The following is a 16,317-nucleotide window of genomic DNA, read 5'->3' as shown; positions in this document are numbered from 1 at the left end:
CCTTTTCATTGTTCCTTCCCACACTTCACCACCCCCATCCCTTCAATATGTAGCCGTCTGTCTTTCCTTCAGGGCTGTCCTCCTAGTGGTCCCTCTTTCTCAGGACTATCATGATTCTTGTCATCTCAGCTTCCTGTCCTCCTACCAGGCGCCCCTCCGGTGATGACAGCTGAGAGAAGATGCCACCCAGGGGTAGTCAGACTTGAGTTCACACTTAGCCCATCTCTGCTTGATCACTCACCAGCCTCAGCTTTCTGACTCATCACACTGAAATAATATCGTTTACCTCACAGAAGGGCCCCCTCATCCTACTTTCTTACGAAAACTAACAAAACAAGTCAATGCCTCTTCATTATTTCTAGAATGAAGTGAAACGTCTCAGCCCTCAAAATCCTCCACAGTCTGGTCCCAATCTCATTTCTCACTAACTCGTCCATCTCCTGAATCCTTGTCACCATCTCCCTTACCCCCATTCTTGGTACCCTGGTGACAGAATGGTTTTGACTTCCAAAAAATACCTTGTGTTTTTAGATATTTCTGTGCATTTTCTAATGCTATTCTTTCCTCCAGGAATGCTATTCTTCAGTTTGGATTGTTTAAATCCAACCTAAAACCTACTTTAAGGTCCACATCAAACTCAACCTCTGCCATGAGAAAGAATCCTGTTTCCCCAGGTGTAAATTCTTCCTCTGACACCCATGTATCTCTCTGGGGATTATCACCACTGCCTCCTTGTATTGCTGTTATGTGTGTCAGTATCTTTTCTCCACAACCTGACTATACTCCTTCAGGTAGGAACCACCATAGTTATTCTGGATCCCCAACAACATCAGCTTCAATAAAGGTGTATTGAATGAATAAACGACCAAGAGTATTCTAGAATAACAGTATAGAAACACCAACTCAGACTGTGGGTCAGGAGAGCATCTCTAAAATCACAGTTAGTTCTGAAGGAGACACACACATCATTGCAGCCAATGCCAAAGCTTTGGCCAAATAATTTAGTTCATCTTGAGGTTACCAGAGACTCTCTGTGCTTAAGGGATTGTCCAAGTATCTGGGTCTCAGAAGAAGTAGTCTCCATACTGTTAGCCAGAAACTCCGTCAAACAATTTGTTAATGAGGTAAACAGTGTTCTGTAGCATAAATCTCAGACACTTGAAACACACTGCAGGACAACAAAACAAGGTAAATGTCTATGTAGCTTTTTGGCAAAGGTGACCAACCATTCTGGTGATAAACAGAACTTTCTCATGTCTGCACCAGGAAACCGCAATAACAAATTCAAAAACTGCTTAGTATAAATTAGCACACACATTCCCCCATTATCCCCCATTGATAATTGGCAGAATTATCAAATTCTGCCAATTTTACCATCTAAATGGCTCAACATCTGTGGCCTTCTCATTTCCCAGAGCTGCCACCCTGCTTCAGGCTTACATCTCTCACCTGACTCACAACAATAGCTCTCTAAGGGTTCTCTCCAACATGTCCCTGTTCCCCACTCAATTTTTCCTCTAAACCAATGCCAGAGAGATCTTAAAAAGACCACATCTGATTATGCCACTTCCCTTCTTTGATGGCTTTCCTTTACCAGAAAGGCAAGTCTAAACTCCTTAGAGTGGACTGCCAGGTCTTTCACAACTTACAGCCCACCTCACCCCACCTCATTTCCTAAGAATTGCCCAGGGCTCAACTCATGTGCCTTCCTGCTGGTCCCTCTGCCTTAAGTGTTCTCCCTTGTCCTGCCCTTCTATGACCATTAGTCATTCTTCAAGCTCAAGCTCAAAAGTCCCCATTTGGTAACACGTGCCCCTTCCTCTGTGGATATAATCATAGAATTAAGCCTAGAAAATATGATGCCCACATAAGAGGCAGTTTCTTTAGAGAATTAATGACCAAATGTTAATCTCCCTCTCATAATGTTTATAAGAAATAGCCATTTCTGTCCCCTTCTTAAAGTTCTCACATAATTTTCAACACTTAGGAATGAGTGCTGGCTAATTTTGCCTACAGCTTGTTAATATAAAATAGGAAAACTAAGTGCTTGCTGAGAAACTTGTGATAATTACACATTTAACTTTTTTTAAGTTTCAGAAACCCCTTGGCAAAAGCATAGAGTCAAGTGTTTCTCTAATTACATCCATTTATAACCTAATCATGGCACTTACCAGTTTAAAAAGATATTAGATATGCCCACTCAGAAATCTCGAAGCCCCTTCAATTTGTAACAAGATGTACCGGCAACAAAAGCTTTATTCCATCAAATTCATGTCTATCTCTATGCAGTAGTACCTCAAAGTAGTTGTCTCATTTTGGCATACATGTACAAAAGGGGGTGTGACATTCTAGGACTGGAGAAACAAAGTCATTTAGTGAAAAGAATGACTCAATAGGCAACTGGGATTCTAACTCAAATTTTACCACTGCGCACTTAAATAATTTTGGCCCAGGAATGGTAGATGAGGTAGTTGACGCATTTGAGAATCACAAAAGAAAGGAAATCTGCATGTAACTCTAGGGTTTGGTCGTTATTGTTATAAGAATAGGAAACTGCAGACTGGGTTTACACTAAGTAAACTGCAATTTCCTCTGTATATTCTGTGTGTTATAACTGAGTTTTCATGAGCAAGAACAGACGACTGCTATTGAAGAGAAAATGAGGGCAGGAAAAATGAAAATGCTGCAATCATCTCATGGACACTGTGAATTCAGTGGGCAAGCAAAGGTATCTTTATACCAAGTGCTTAAGGCATAAAAGAGTGAAAAAAGCTACCAGATGATTTTTATTCCTTATAAATTATTGTAAAAAGTAGAAGCACCTAGTATCAAATATTCTGTTTGGTAGAGTACTATGGAAGTCTCAGCCTTGAGGGTTGATCAGTTCAGACGGTGTCACCCTGCAGGAGGGAGACCACAAAATGGCTAAGTTTGTATTTATCACTAAGGAAGAAAGATCCTTAATAGTCACCTTTCCTGACTTTCAGCTTCAGTAGGAAAAGTCTACACACGTTCCAATATGTATTTATACATCATCTTTCCTCTCAGAAATGTACACACTTCAGAGCTGTATTGCATCAATATTACGACATTCATGCAAGAAGTAAAAAAACCTTAGTGCTCTCTTTTACAATCTTAAAATGAAGGTTTAAAGAGAATAGTGAGTACACAACCGCCAGCAGAGTTACGTAAGCAAACCGTAAGCAAACCTTCCACCACTAAATTTCCGTTCCATGGTAAAAGTCCTCATAATAAAGAGCAGCAAGTTCAGATTTCTGTTACTATATATTTGGAGTGTATTATACTCTCATTAGCTGTAACTATAATATTCTGGATTCAACTAATAAGGCAAAGGCAACACAGGTACCTTTTTAATAAGCATAAAGCTGTCTGTGGCCTAAGGCTGATGATTTCTAATCTTGGTGAAGTGGTACTCTATCTCCTATTGGTTTGATTTTAAAAGATCTCGCCCTCCCCTCAGGTTGTCACTGATCCACTGAACTGAGTATGCAATCCATTGTAAAATATGTCATCCATTTTAAGGACCACTAAGAAAGAAAAGTGTTCCCAGTTAAACTGGGACATGTTTTCCTATCATCAACTTTAAGACTCATCCTGATTTCACACATGCTAAGATGTGCGGGGAAAGTGCACCTTGAAATCAATAAAATGTAGCATATGAAAACTACTGCTCTTCTAATTAAAATGAATCGAAAGGAATACTGTTTTGAGAAATTTAGGACATGAACCAGGATATTCAAATATTCTAAGGACGCAGAAGAAGTTAGGAGTCAGTCTTAGATATACATGCAGTCAACCTTCAGGGTGTTTTTTAACAATTCAAACAAGTCCCTTAACTTTTCAGTAGTACCTACCGAGGTGAAGGTTCCTGAGACCTCCACTCGCACTTAAAGCCAATGGTCACCTCTAGGATAACTGCGATCACAAGGCTTTGAAACTGCTAATTATTCTCCCCCTTGAGACACCAATGCTAACGACTTGCCGAATGGTTAGAGACGGGTTACGTTATCAAACTAAACAGCGTGCCATCCTTGGACTTCTCACCTCCTCTCCAGCTCAGTAAATCCCTGGCATTTCTACTGATGGCCTTGCAGCAGAAAAAGCATGAAACAATATTTTTCCCCCTTGGAAAGGGTTGAAAATAAAACTCCAAGGAAAAATTAAAGTCAGAGAAAAGACATATTCATAAACACTGAGGAATTTTCCCCTTCATGAGCAATCCTGGAGAGCTTAGCACTGAGAGTGAAGCCTTACAAACAACAAGAAGTCAACAGACAACAATGTAAAGCAGAAGAAAGTGGTCCCATTGTCTCCCTAGCATGACGGCAGCGTTCTCAGTTCTAAGGCTCAATCTGAATAACTGCTTTCAGGAGAACTGAGCAGAGCGTCCCTTTCCTCCAGTTTAACTACATCCAAACAATATAACTCTTGTTGGAACACGAACGCTCACAAGATACTGGGAAAACTCCCTTCTGACTCGCTCACTTAGTGTGAGCATCTAGAATATGTTCGTCCATTCTTATCTGTCTCTTGTGAGACAGATAAGACAGATTGCAATGTTCTTTCAAAACTCATATTCCACAAACTATCTGATGGGGTGAAACTCCCCCAAGTCAAACTTGAAAGCCATCAAATAGGCATGCATTCATACTTGCTCCCATGCATTCTTATATTTCTACATGATTTACTTCTGTGAAGAAATCTCTTACAAAACCACTGGCTTAGAAAATTATAGTAGTTGTCATTTTTTACTAAAAAGCATGCTTTTGGAGGGAAAAAATCCCAAACCTAAAGAACTTAAAATAAAATAATCTTTCCTTCAAACATACAAGCAGGCAGAAACATTTTCCACCCCTTCAAACCCGCATCCCCAATAGGAAAAGGGCTTACATGTTCAGACTTCTCCTGTTCTTTTTTGTCCGTCTGCAAAAATTGACAGTTTTCTCTTGCCAGCTTCTGGACCAGTTCAATTCGCCCGATATCATCTCTCTCCTGAAGTTTGCATATCACCCCGGCCTTAAGAGTTGGAGAAAAAGCAAAGATATACTTAAATCCACAGTCCCAGGACATGACACCACTGCAAAGTTCACCTTATAACAAACTCATCTTCTCTGCCGCCTGGATTAAATCATGGTCTTGGTAAAATATTTTGCCTTTCCAAAATTGAAATTGTATTATCTTAACCTAGGAATGCCGCACCAAAAGACTTAAAGTGAGATCATTTATCAGTCTACTTTAAGAGAGTGAAAGGCAGAGCAAACTAAATCATGTGCTACTAAAGGGTGCTCCTGATCTGCCACTATTTGTTCCTGACAGCCTGTTTCCTGTTACATAAGCCCAGCAAGAGGTTAAAAACTCATGGGAAAGTTAGCCAGGAACTACTCTGGCAATAAGGGTGAAGTGATAGAGTACTAAAAATAACAGTACATAACCTCCTAATTCCTTAGCTCCACCAGCTCATTCCATGTACAAATACAGAGTTCACAAGACGATCACAAGATAATTCTTCTTTTTTCATAACTGGAAAGTTACTATGGGGCATTATTAGTAAAATACCTCCAATGTTGCATAAAATATGGTGGAAAAGTTTATTAAAAATAAACGGCAAAAAGAAAGCTTCAAATTTCATCAGGGTTTAGAAATGGTCCACAAAGCATCACACTTTTTATTATACCCGAGTACCAAATAATAGTAATATGAAGAAGGAGAATCTAGGACTTTGATCAGAAAGAAAAAAAGGTTATATCACACACATTATGAACTGTTTCTGCTCAAATTCTTTCAGAAATGGTTCACACTGACATATCAGGACACGATCTAAAAGGAAATCAGAAGTTACTCTTGGCAGGAACAGCCAAAACTATCAAGTCTTTGTTTTACCCTATACAGTCTATAGGATTCGAACGGACCCAGCAACATGACCAAATATGGAGAAGGGGGCAGCAAGTGATCACAGCTTCAGGGTCTTAACAGTTTGTACTTAAAAACACACATTTTGTTGAGTGGGCATCAGAAAAATGGAACCATCCATTCAAAGCAATGACTAAGTATTTATTCCTAAGGGCAAGGACATCACCTTAACTAGCAGTTTCTCCAACAAATAGGAAGGAAACAAACAAACAAACAAAATCATTGACGTGGCCCAAATCAGATTCCCATGGAACAGCAAGTGGAATTCCTCCACCAAAGTCAGACATTTATGTTTATAGCATCCTTCACAAGTAGTCTTCCAGTTTGTCTCCAAGGTTTCCAAGGACAAGGATCTCAGTTTGTCTTAAGACAGCCTGTGCAGTGCTGGAGAGCCAGAATTATTGGAAAGTCCCTTATCATGCTAGACAAAACTCTGAAACCACTGAACTTCAACCCATGAGTACTAGTATTGCCTTTAAAGCAATTGAAAGTATGTCTATTTTTTATCCAATATGACAAACTTCCAAAGATTTAAATACCACTATTTATGATATCCTCCTTTTTGCATTTCCCATGTACGTTCCCCTAGCTCCCTATTTTATTTACTCATTCATTCACTCAGTCACTCACTCAACTGATTTTATTTGAACAACAACCACGTGTCAAGATTTATTATAGGCTCTAGGGATACAGTGGTCAATAATAACAATAAAAACAAAGTCCCACATGTCATGGAGCTTATATTCACCAGGGGATGTGGATTATATAACATACAGATATGAAACAGCAGATGGTAATATATGATATGAAGGCAAACAAAGCAGGGTAAGGGACAGAGAAATGTTATTAAGATAGAAATGTCAGGGAAGGATTCTTTGGTTGACATTTGAGTGGAGATATAAAGGAAGTGAAGAACGTTACAGGCAGAGGAACAGAAGTGCAAGGGCCCTGAGGCTTGGGTGTGTTTGGCATGTTCAAGGGAGAGCAAAGAGTACAGCAGGGCTGGAGCAGAGCTGGTAAGGGAGAGCCCGGTGGGACTGCTCGGAAAGGTGAAGCCGACCAGAACATGCAGCTTCTTTACAGGATGTGTAAGAGGTTTACATTCTTTTTCTGAACAAGACGGAAATACTTAGGAATGTTTTGAACATGGGACTGGAATAATCTGACATTTTAACAGGATCGTTCTGTCTTCTGGGTTGAGAAAACACTGTTAAGTGGGGGGGGCGGGGGAAGCAGTTGAAGCTAGAAGACCAATTAGGAGATCGGTCTTCAGACAAGAAATGGCTTGGAACTTGTGGTAGCGGTGGAGATGGGGAGAAGTGATTAGAATCTGGATCTGTTTCAAAGGAAGGGCTAGCAGAATTGGTCTGTAAGATATTTGGCCTGAGTCACTGGAAGGGTAGGGTTGTCATTTCCTGAGATTGGGAGACTCGGGGAGGAGATCTAGTAAGGGATATGCCTATTAGACATCCAAGTGGAACTGCCAGGTTGGCCGTCTGGAGGTCCAGAGAAGTCTAAGCTGGAGATAGGACTTTGGGAGTCATCAGAATGTAGATGGTATTTAAACCAGAGGAAGGACTGAAGTTACCAATGGAGTGACATAAACAGAGAAGAGAAGAAATCCATGAGCTGAGTCTAATATTTAGATATTGGGAAGATGAGGAGTAATCTGAAAAGGAGAATAAGGAGGAGGGGCTCTAGGAGGAGAACCCAGTGAGTAGTGACAGGGGTGTTTCAAGGAGGAGGGAGTGAAAAACTGTATCCAGCGCAGCTGAAACATCAAATAAGGAGTTCAAAACAACTGACACTGAATTTAACAAAAGTAACTGGTGACTTTGAATGTAACTTTTTTTTTTTTGAGAAAAAAAGTGGTAGGGGGAAAAAAGCCTTATTCACATGGTTTTAACAGAGAATGAAAGACAACTCTTTTGAGGAGTTTTATTTCAAGAAATGGGGCACTAGGACTTCCCTGGTGGTCCAGCGGGTAAGACTCCTCGCTCCCAGTGCAGGGGGCCCGGGTTCCATCCCTAGTGTGGGAACTCCCACATCTATGCCGCAACTAAGAGTTCGCATGCTGCAACTAAGAAGACCGCCTGCCGCAACTAAAACAAAAAAAGATCCCACGTGCCGCAACTAAGACCCAGCAGAGCCTAAATAAATAAATAATTTAAAAAAAAAGAAATGGGGCACTAGTTAAAGAGTGATGTTGCAGGGGGCTTTGCTTGCTTGTTTAGGGTGAGGGATATTCCAGCACATTTATCTTTATTAGAAATCATACAGTGTAGAGGGAAAGTTGACGATGTGGGCAAGAGAGAGGGCATTTTTAGGAGAAATGTCCTTGAGAAGGAAAGAGCATCAAGACCTACTCTCAGAAACATGAATATGAGTATTTCACTCACGGTAATAGGAGGGGAGGTGGAGTATGGGGGGAACATGCCGGTAGGTGAGCATATCTGGTGGTGGGAACAAGGAAATTCTTTTCTGAAGGCCTCTATTTCAGAAATAAGAAGTCAGGTGATTAGCTGAGAGTAAGGACTGTGAGAAGGTCCTGGAAGTATAAGAAAAGAAGGCATGTAATGGTCATTTCAGTTCCAAGGGTTGGCAGACTTTTTTTGTAAAGGGCCAGAGTGTAAACATTCTAGGCTCAGTGGGGCGTGTGGTCTTTGGTGCAACTACCCAAGTGTGCAGTTTTAGCACAAAAGCAGCAAGAGACGGTATGTAAATGAATGAGCATGGCCGCGTTCCAATAACACTTTATTTACAAAAACCGTCAGTAGGCTGTGGTTTCTCAACTCCTGGCCTGAAAGAAGAGGCAACCGGACAAGGAAAGTAGAATCAGATTGCCAAGCATTAATAAGGGCCCACTTGAGTTTGGTTTTAGATCCTTGTACCATCCTAGCCGTCCTCCTTAGGGTGTATTGGTTTGTCAGGATTTTAATGGAGCCCATAACCTGAGAGAATGCTGAATACACGAGCCAATCTTGAAGATGCTCTTTTAATCAAGACTAGAGAGTAAAAGAGGATAAGCAGTGTTAAGGATCCTCCTTTAAACTATGAAGGCAAGGAAATTATTCAGGGAAATTTCTACACAAAAATTATTAACATTCTTTAAATGTTCTGACACTTAAAGGAATATGTTTCTGTTATCTAGAAAATTCATTTATGTTGACCAACTAGGATTTCTTCTCTCTCCATCCTTGTCATCCTCACGGTGTTTAATATATTGTCCTGCTATAGGAGAGAGGGTGTTAATGACACTGCAAGCTCTGGACCTGCTCCGTGGCTGCTTATTCAGTAGTGTGATGGATTGGTCCCCATCTCTCTCTGCTCCCCGGTGTGGCAGCCCTGTGTAATAGAGGGCACTTGTGGGATGGGGCCAGGCAGGGGCGGCACACGGGAGGAAAGCACCGTGAGCTAACTAATTTGGCGAGTGAGAATGAGCCTGTTACCTTTTCTCACCAGCACAAACTCCAAAGCAACCGGGCTAAACTTCCATAGACTCCAATTTGGAGAGACAGTCTTTCCTTCTGTCTGTGGGCGCCATATGTATTTTTAAAAAACAACTGATAATAGCATCAGCAAAAAAACGGTAGAACTGAGTACAGGAAATTTAAGAGACCTCGATTATTTTTTTGGTTTCTGTGTGAACATGAGTTTTTTGCTTAGGATCCTAAATAGAGACTTTTCTTTCTTGAGGAAATACATTTTTAATAGAACCAGATAACTTGGGTTTACAAATTATGTATTTTAAACACAAAATGCTATTACTTTAAAAAATGGGTTTCAGATTGACTCAATTATTTCTTATTTATAATTAAATCATCTTATAATTTAAAAAGGAATATTACTATCTTGATTTTCTGGTTTCTGCATAATTTCTAGATGCGTTTTCACAAGATAATCAATTCTATAGCACTCCTTACATATAACTATCAAAAGAGGCTTTCAAGGAGGGTTATGAAAGCTTCTGCATTCCCTAGAGAACTTTAATCCCGGAGAGATGCCCGTACATCCTAGATAGTTTTATAAGACAGTCCTCTTTGGAAATCCCACACTATACCAGATGTTCTCTGGGGGGTTCCTTTCACAGTTCTGTAATTTAGTGATTTAATTCAAAAAAGCCATGAATTTATTAATATATTTTGAGAGCTTTGTTATGGCAGGAGAAGCAAGATAACTAACAGCCCTTGATCTAGACTTTCACATGCATGGACTACTTAATTTATCTACGTGAAATTAATTATAAACAGTTTACCTAACACTATTAGGCCAGAAAAAAATAAAAGATTAAGGTGTAACCATCAGAAGAGTTATTTAAGAGCCTTATTTCAAGGTCTGCTTCGAAAAAAAAAATCTCTGTAATGCATAATTAAAGCTATTTATATCATTTTCAGTATTTGAGAAGACAAATGTTATGAATGTAAATGAAAAGTCTGTTTCCTTTATAAATGGAGTCATAGAAATGTTTCGCCCATTCTTTCAGTGGTGAAATGAAACTTGGACAGAATTTCCTTAGGAAAAACTGCAAACTAAATGAACAGCCTTTATGACATAAGGTGAAAGAGCACAGTTCTATGTATGGAAGCATTTTCTGCATTATCATAACCTTAAAAATCACCTTTTCTAAAACACCATGCAAAAATCGCTATCAAGGGAAGGAAAGACAGGATGAAAGAATCCACCTTTCATGAAAGCACTTTTGTAATAACAGAATGCTTTTCAATACAAATTCAGGGTATTCGGGTAAACGCGTATTGATTACTACATAATAGATTCATTTCTTCAAAACTTAAATCTTGAATAGAAATTCATAAATTTTTTTTTGTTACTTTAAACACAAAGTCCAAGTGACAGAATAAAACACTGATGGACTGGGGTGGCGTAATACGTTACCTATTTCCAACACAGAAGGTAGAATTCTGTCCAGGAAAATTCAGCAGACAGTTCATAATAAATGAGTAATTTTTAAAATTTCATTTTATTATTCATTTTCTCAATTTTCTCCAGAGAAAGAAAACTATGACAAATTTCCTACTGGTTGGAATAGAAAAATACACCCTTTGATAACTGCGGAAAGGATCAAGAAAAGAACATACAGTGAAAAGTACACGCGATAAAAAGTGTGATGGTAAAGGCGGGTTTATTAATGTCCAGGGCATCACTAGGACGGGCCTCAGACACCATGCTGGGGCTTCACAGCGCCTTAGGAAGCGTTCAGTGATTCCCGGTCCCTCACTGTACAGGTGAGGCAGTGCAAGTTCAGGGGGGTTCACTGCTCCGGTCCCCCTCCCCTGTGGAATTACTTGTGTTGATACACCACACTGGTCACACGGACCCATCCTCTACAAACACCACGTGATACTGTGTCCTGCCAAAGTGGGCCGGGGGCGGGGAAGGAGGCAGAAACCGTAGCTGCGTGGAATTTATGACTGTTATTTCCCTTAAATATGTTCTTAATCTATTATACTTATATAATTATCTCTTCTGATGAGACTAAATACATTACATATTTACATAATCGATGAAGTAAGGGGTTCATTCATTACATATATTTAATTCCTTGAATTTTCAGACTAGAATAGGGAGGTCACCAGGATTTTATCTTGTTTTGACCTGACAGAAATTACAGCTCAGATCTGTATACATTACTGATCATTTTGCTAAGCAGAGCAGCAAAGTTGGCAAATAATAAAGTAGTTTAAAAAAAGAGAGAATACATAAATTTAATAAACTCTAACACAAAGGATTTAAAAGGGTCATCTGTTTTCTATGATAGCTATCACAACCTTAAATAAGAGCTTTCTTCAGTCTTTTTTTTTGAAAAATCACACTTTGCTGATAAAACAATCATGAACTATGTGGCAATCAATTTGTATAATTAACAGTTATTATCACTTAATATTTAAATGATTGATTCCAATGGAGGAATAGGAGACAAAATAATTACTGAATCCAGTGGTCTATGGCCACCTGAATAAAAGCAAGAATTTCCAAAGTTCAGCATGTTATAAATTACTCATTGAATATCTCACTAGAACCTGCAAAAATTCTATACATTTTGATAAAGATTCTTTAATCCTTTAGTCCTAAATAAAGGGTTATAACGAGTGAAGGGTCTAGAATGTTTCCTGTAAGTGCAGATACCATAACGGCAGACAGAGCAACACTGCAGCCCAGGCCTGTTAGATACCTTAAATATTCAGACCAGAAAGCAATGTGATACTGATCATGACAATGATAATAACTCCAGGCTATACTTACTGTGTGCCAGGCACTGTTCTAACTGCTTCACATATATTCATTTGATCTTCAAAATAATTGTCTCCATTTTACAGATGTTAGAAAGGCAGTTTAGCATAGGGGTTAAAAGCAAGGGTGTCGGAGCCAGACTACCTTGGCTGGATTCCCATCCCCACCACTTAGCAGCTCATCTGTGAAGTGGTGGTAAGTATATTATCTGCCTCACAGGGTTTGCTGTGAGGTTTAAGTACGTAAATAAAAACAAAGAGCTTAGAAGAGTGCGTTTGCAGTACTGTCTAAGTGTTAACTCTCAATACTCTTACAGAAAAGGAACATGGGGCACCAGAGAGTAGTGTAACTTGCCCCGGGTTGCTGTGACAGTGCAGCCTGGCCCAGGAGACAACACTCTTAACCTCACGGATGCTGCCTGACATTCACGGAAACTCTTTTATGTGCCAGGTTGGCACGCATTTCTATGTTGCTTCATTTCAACCTCATGACAACTTTATAACACCTCTACTTTACAAAGATGAAAACCAAGCATGCTAGTCACTGCCTAGCACGGTGGGGACACTTTGGTGACAAAGAGACGGATGCCACCCTACAGGAACGAACTGGTTTAGAGACAATAAAGAACTTGCCTCCAGGCACCCAGCAATGAGGAAGAAGGGCTGGGATGTAAACCCCAGGCTACATGCTCCCTTCACTCTTCCTACACATCACTGCCTGGAAATAGGGAGTTTCCTAGGCAGAAAAGATATTTTTAGAGAGAAAGGAAAGAAAGGAATCAACATATGAGGAGAGAACTAGAGTTTTCCAGTAGGTGGTAAACCTGCGTACAGCAAGGCCCAGTCTCTCTGGAGTTAGTGACTGGCTTAACCCTTTATACACCCAAAGTTTTCAACAGCCAGGGGACATTTTCCCCATAGTGACATAATTCATCATGTACGGGGAATGAATGAGAAACCAGTGTGCACTTAACTTGCTTAAAAAATACTCTGAAGACTACATAATTATGCAGCCCAGTGAATTAACTCATGACTCTCTAAACCTAAAGAGAATCTGTTCCTGATCTAATTATCGATTCACTGGTTTCAATTGGTTTCATGATGTCATTCCTCTGTACATTCTGTAGATGCACAGAGATGTCACCGTTGCTGAAGAAAAACCACAAAACCTCGTAGAGCAAGGTCTATGCATCCATTTGAGATACACAGAGGAATAAAATTGCATTAAAACAGCCTTTTGTCCACAGAATAAGTCCAAAATAAATTAAAAATAGTTTAAATTTAGAAACAAAATAATAAACTGTCCTACTAATAACTTAATGCCTTAAGAAACCTTTGAGAAAGCCATCCTTGCCCAGGTTTGCTTGGAAGCCTGAAGTGTAATTTCACTGAGCCTGTGGATTGCAGCATTCTGAATATTACCACAGCAAAACAATTCCAAACAAGTCCTTATATGAACTTACTAGAACATGACAACCTCTGCAACCCTGGCTGAGAAAGCTAATGTGATTATTCTGACCAGAATCCACAGACTTACAACTTTAAAGGTGAAGTGTGTGGGGTTAACCAAACTAAGAATCTTTTTTTCTCCAGGCCTACTGAGGTATACTTAATATACAAAAAGTCACACACATTTAATGTATCCATTTTGATGAGTTTGGACCCGCGTGATACCAGCATACCATCACCACAATCCTGAGAGGCCATTTCCTCTGTAGGTCTAGCTAGTAGAAGGGAGCAACACCCTGCATGGGGTAAGGGCTCAAACGGGCTTGTCTGTTTCCAGAGTTTTTCCACTCCTTTCCCCCTGAGTGTAGAGTAGCTCCGATTCTTCTCCCTGGGTAGATCAATCAACCCACGGCTCTATACACACCATGATCGATTTCTTAGTAGTACACTCCCCTGGACCCGCTCCTTTCTCGTTCTTATGTATAATAAAATTCAATGGCTTATTTATTCAACAGACTTCTCTTCTTAATCCTCACAGCTCCCCTATCAGGTAGGTTTAGAGATGAGTCACCTAAAACTCAAAAGGGTTAACAAACTGGCTTATGGTAGCTAGGTATTTAGCCATGTCAAACAAGGCTATAGCTGGGTGTCAAGGGGGTGGAACTCTGAGGAGTGGAGTTGAATTGTTGAGGGCTTGCAAAAGAAATGTCCTTACGCCATCTGTTCTGCTTTTCGCCCTGCTGTCCCCACAGAGAATCTCTAAACGCTCTGCACTTACATAAAGTTAACAGTTGATAGCAGTAGGGTACCCAAAGTTTTTATGCTGCCATAGTATTTGGAGGTCAGCTGCTACTAAAAGCATGTCCATACCACAAGGTAAATGCTGGGGGTGGGCAAAGAAACTTTGCCAGGTGAGGCATCGCACTGATCTGTCTGGCCCTGTCCCAGCTGTCATGCTGTCAGCTGGCTGATTCTCCTCTGCCATCTCCAGGGGACAGTCTACCCTAGGGCGGTCTCCCCTGGTTCTTCACTTACTTTGCTTGCTGTCTCTGGGAAGTGAAGGATGTCTCCGTATCTGTCCCTCCCCCATGAATCAAACTATAAACATGAAGAGCAATTTAGGTTTTTCTTGTGAAATATCTCTTATCAAAAATAAGTGTTTCATTCCCATAATATGACTATTGTACAGAACACAAAAGGTGAGACCTGTATCATCTGCAAACACCTGTGCCATCTCACCACTCTCACCACAGAAGAAGGGTGCAAGGAGGGGCTGTCACAGAACTTGTCACACCTGAGGATCTGCCACACCTTCAGCCTCTGTCACAGTTACGTGTTTGTCACTGTTTTCTTCATCTTGTTCAATTGCTTAAATAAAAAAAAGAAAAAGAACAATATTAAACAAATGTAGCATCATAAGAAAATTGTATCAGGTCGTTTTCTTTTCAGATGGCAATTTGGCAGGAAAAAATAATGTTAGGTAGAGCCCCAAAATGTAGGTATCAGTACTGCTTTTTTAATTATTTGGATGAAAAGTTTAACTAAGAGCGCTGGGCAGTTTTCATGTACATTATCTCATTTGTTAAATCAGTGGCATTGGAGCAATCTGATCTCAATTTTCCTCGTCACCTCAACCCATCAAGACATCATCATGTCAGTTTTTGTACTTCACCCAAGGGGGAGCTGGGGTAGAGGTGAAGGCTTCTATCCAGTTCATGTGAGAACATCATATTTTTTTTTATGTGATTTTTTTTGGCTAATAGTTTACTGTTACATAATGAAGGAAACATGATTTTTTTCAATCTGAAGTATAGTTGATTTACAATGTTGTGTTAGTTTCAAGTGTACAGCAAAGTGATTCAGTTATACATATATACGTTTTCAGATTATTTTCCATTATAGGTTATTACAAGACACTGAATACAGCTCCCTGTACTATACAGTAGGACCTTGCTATTTATCTATTTTATATATAGTAGTGTGTATCTGCTAATCCCAAACTCCTAACTTATCCATCACCCCCCCTTTTCCCTTTGATAACCATAAATTTGTTTTCTATGTCTGTGAGTCTGTTTCTGTTTTGTAAATAAGTTCATTTGTATCATTTTTTTAGACTCCACATATAAGTGATATCATATGATATTTGTCTTTATCTGACTTACTTCACTTAGTGTGATAATCTCTAGGTCCACCCATGTTGCTGTAAATGACATTATTTCCTTCTTCTTTATTACTGAGTAGTATTCCATTGTATATATGTGCCACATCTTCTTTATCCGTTCACCTGTTGATGGACACTTAGGTTGCTTCCATGTCCTGGCTATTGCAAACAGTGCTGCTATGAACACTGGGGTGCATGTACCTTTTCGAGTTAGAGTTTTCTCTGGCTATATACCCAGGAGTGGGATTGCTAGAGGAAGCACAATATTTTATATTTGGATTGTACAGAGCACTGTTACCCCAAAATCCCAAACTATGGAGTCCTGAATCCACCTCTTCTCCCACACTTCCCCAGCATCTCCCTATCCGAGTCCTTGTCACCCTTTCTGCACCGGTGCAATAACCTCCTACCACAAAGCCCCTGATTCCAACCTCTCCCTAATAAAATCGGGCTTGAGCACACCTGCTAAATAATCAGTCTCAAAAAATATAACAGTAAGTGCTCTGCTTTGGTCTCTGTATCACTTAT

At 39.9% G+C, this 16,317-nt stretch overlaps 1 protein-coding gene across 1 annotated transcript in view; it reads right to left on the bottom strand.

The window, feature by feature from the left end:
• Positions 1 to 16,317, bottom strand: part of RAPGEF5 (Rap guanine nucleotide exchange factor 5) — a 213,284-nt gene that overhangs the window by 89,317 nt on the left and 107,650 nt on the right. Inside the window, exons 8-9 of the mRNA XM_068549953.1 lie at positions 14,923 to 14,996; positions 4,912 to 5,037 (exon numbers count right to left, since the gene is read on the bottom strand). Coding sequence (XP_068406054.1) covers positions 4,912 to 5,037; positions 14,923 to 14,996 — 200 coding nt within the window. The remainder of the gene's footprint in view (positions 1 to 4,911; positions 5,038 to 14,922; positions 14,997 to 16,317) is intronic.

Source organism: Eschrichtius robustus, chromosome 8 (genome assembly GCF_028021215.1).
Source record: "Eschrichtius robustus isolate mEscRob2 chromosome 8, mEscRob2.pri, whole genome shotgun sequence".
NCBI classification, from domain to species: domain Eukaryota; kingdom Metazoa; phylum Chordata; class Mammalia; order Artiodactyla; family Eschrichtiidae; genus Eschrichtius; species Eschrichtius robustus.
The sequence above is the reverse complement of the archived record's forward strand: the minus strand, read 5'-3'. Positions and strand labels throughout refer to the sequence as shown.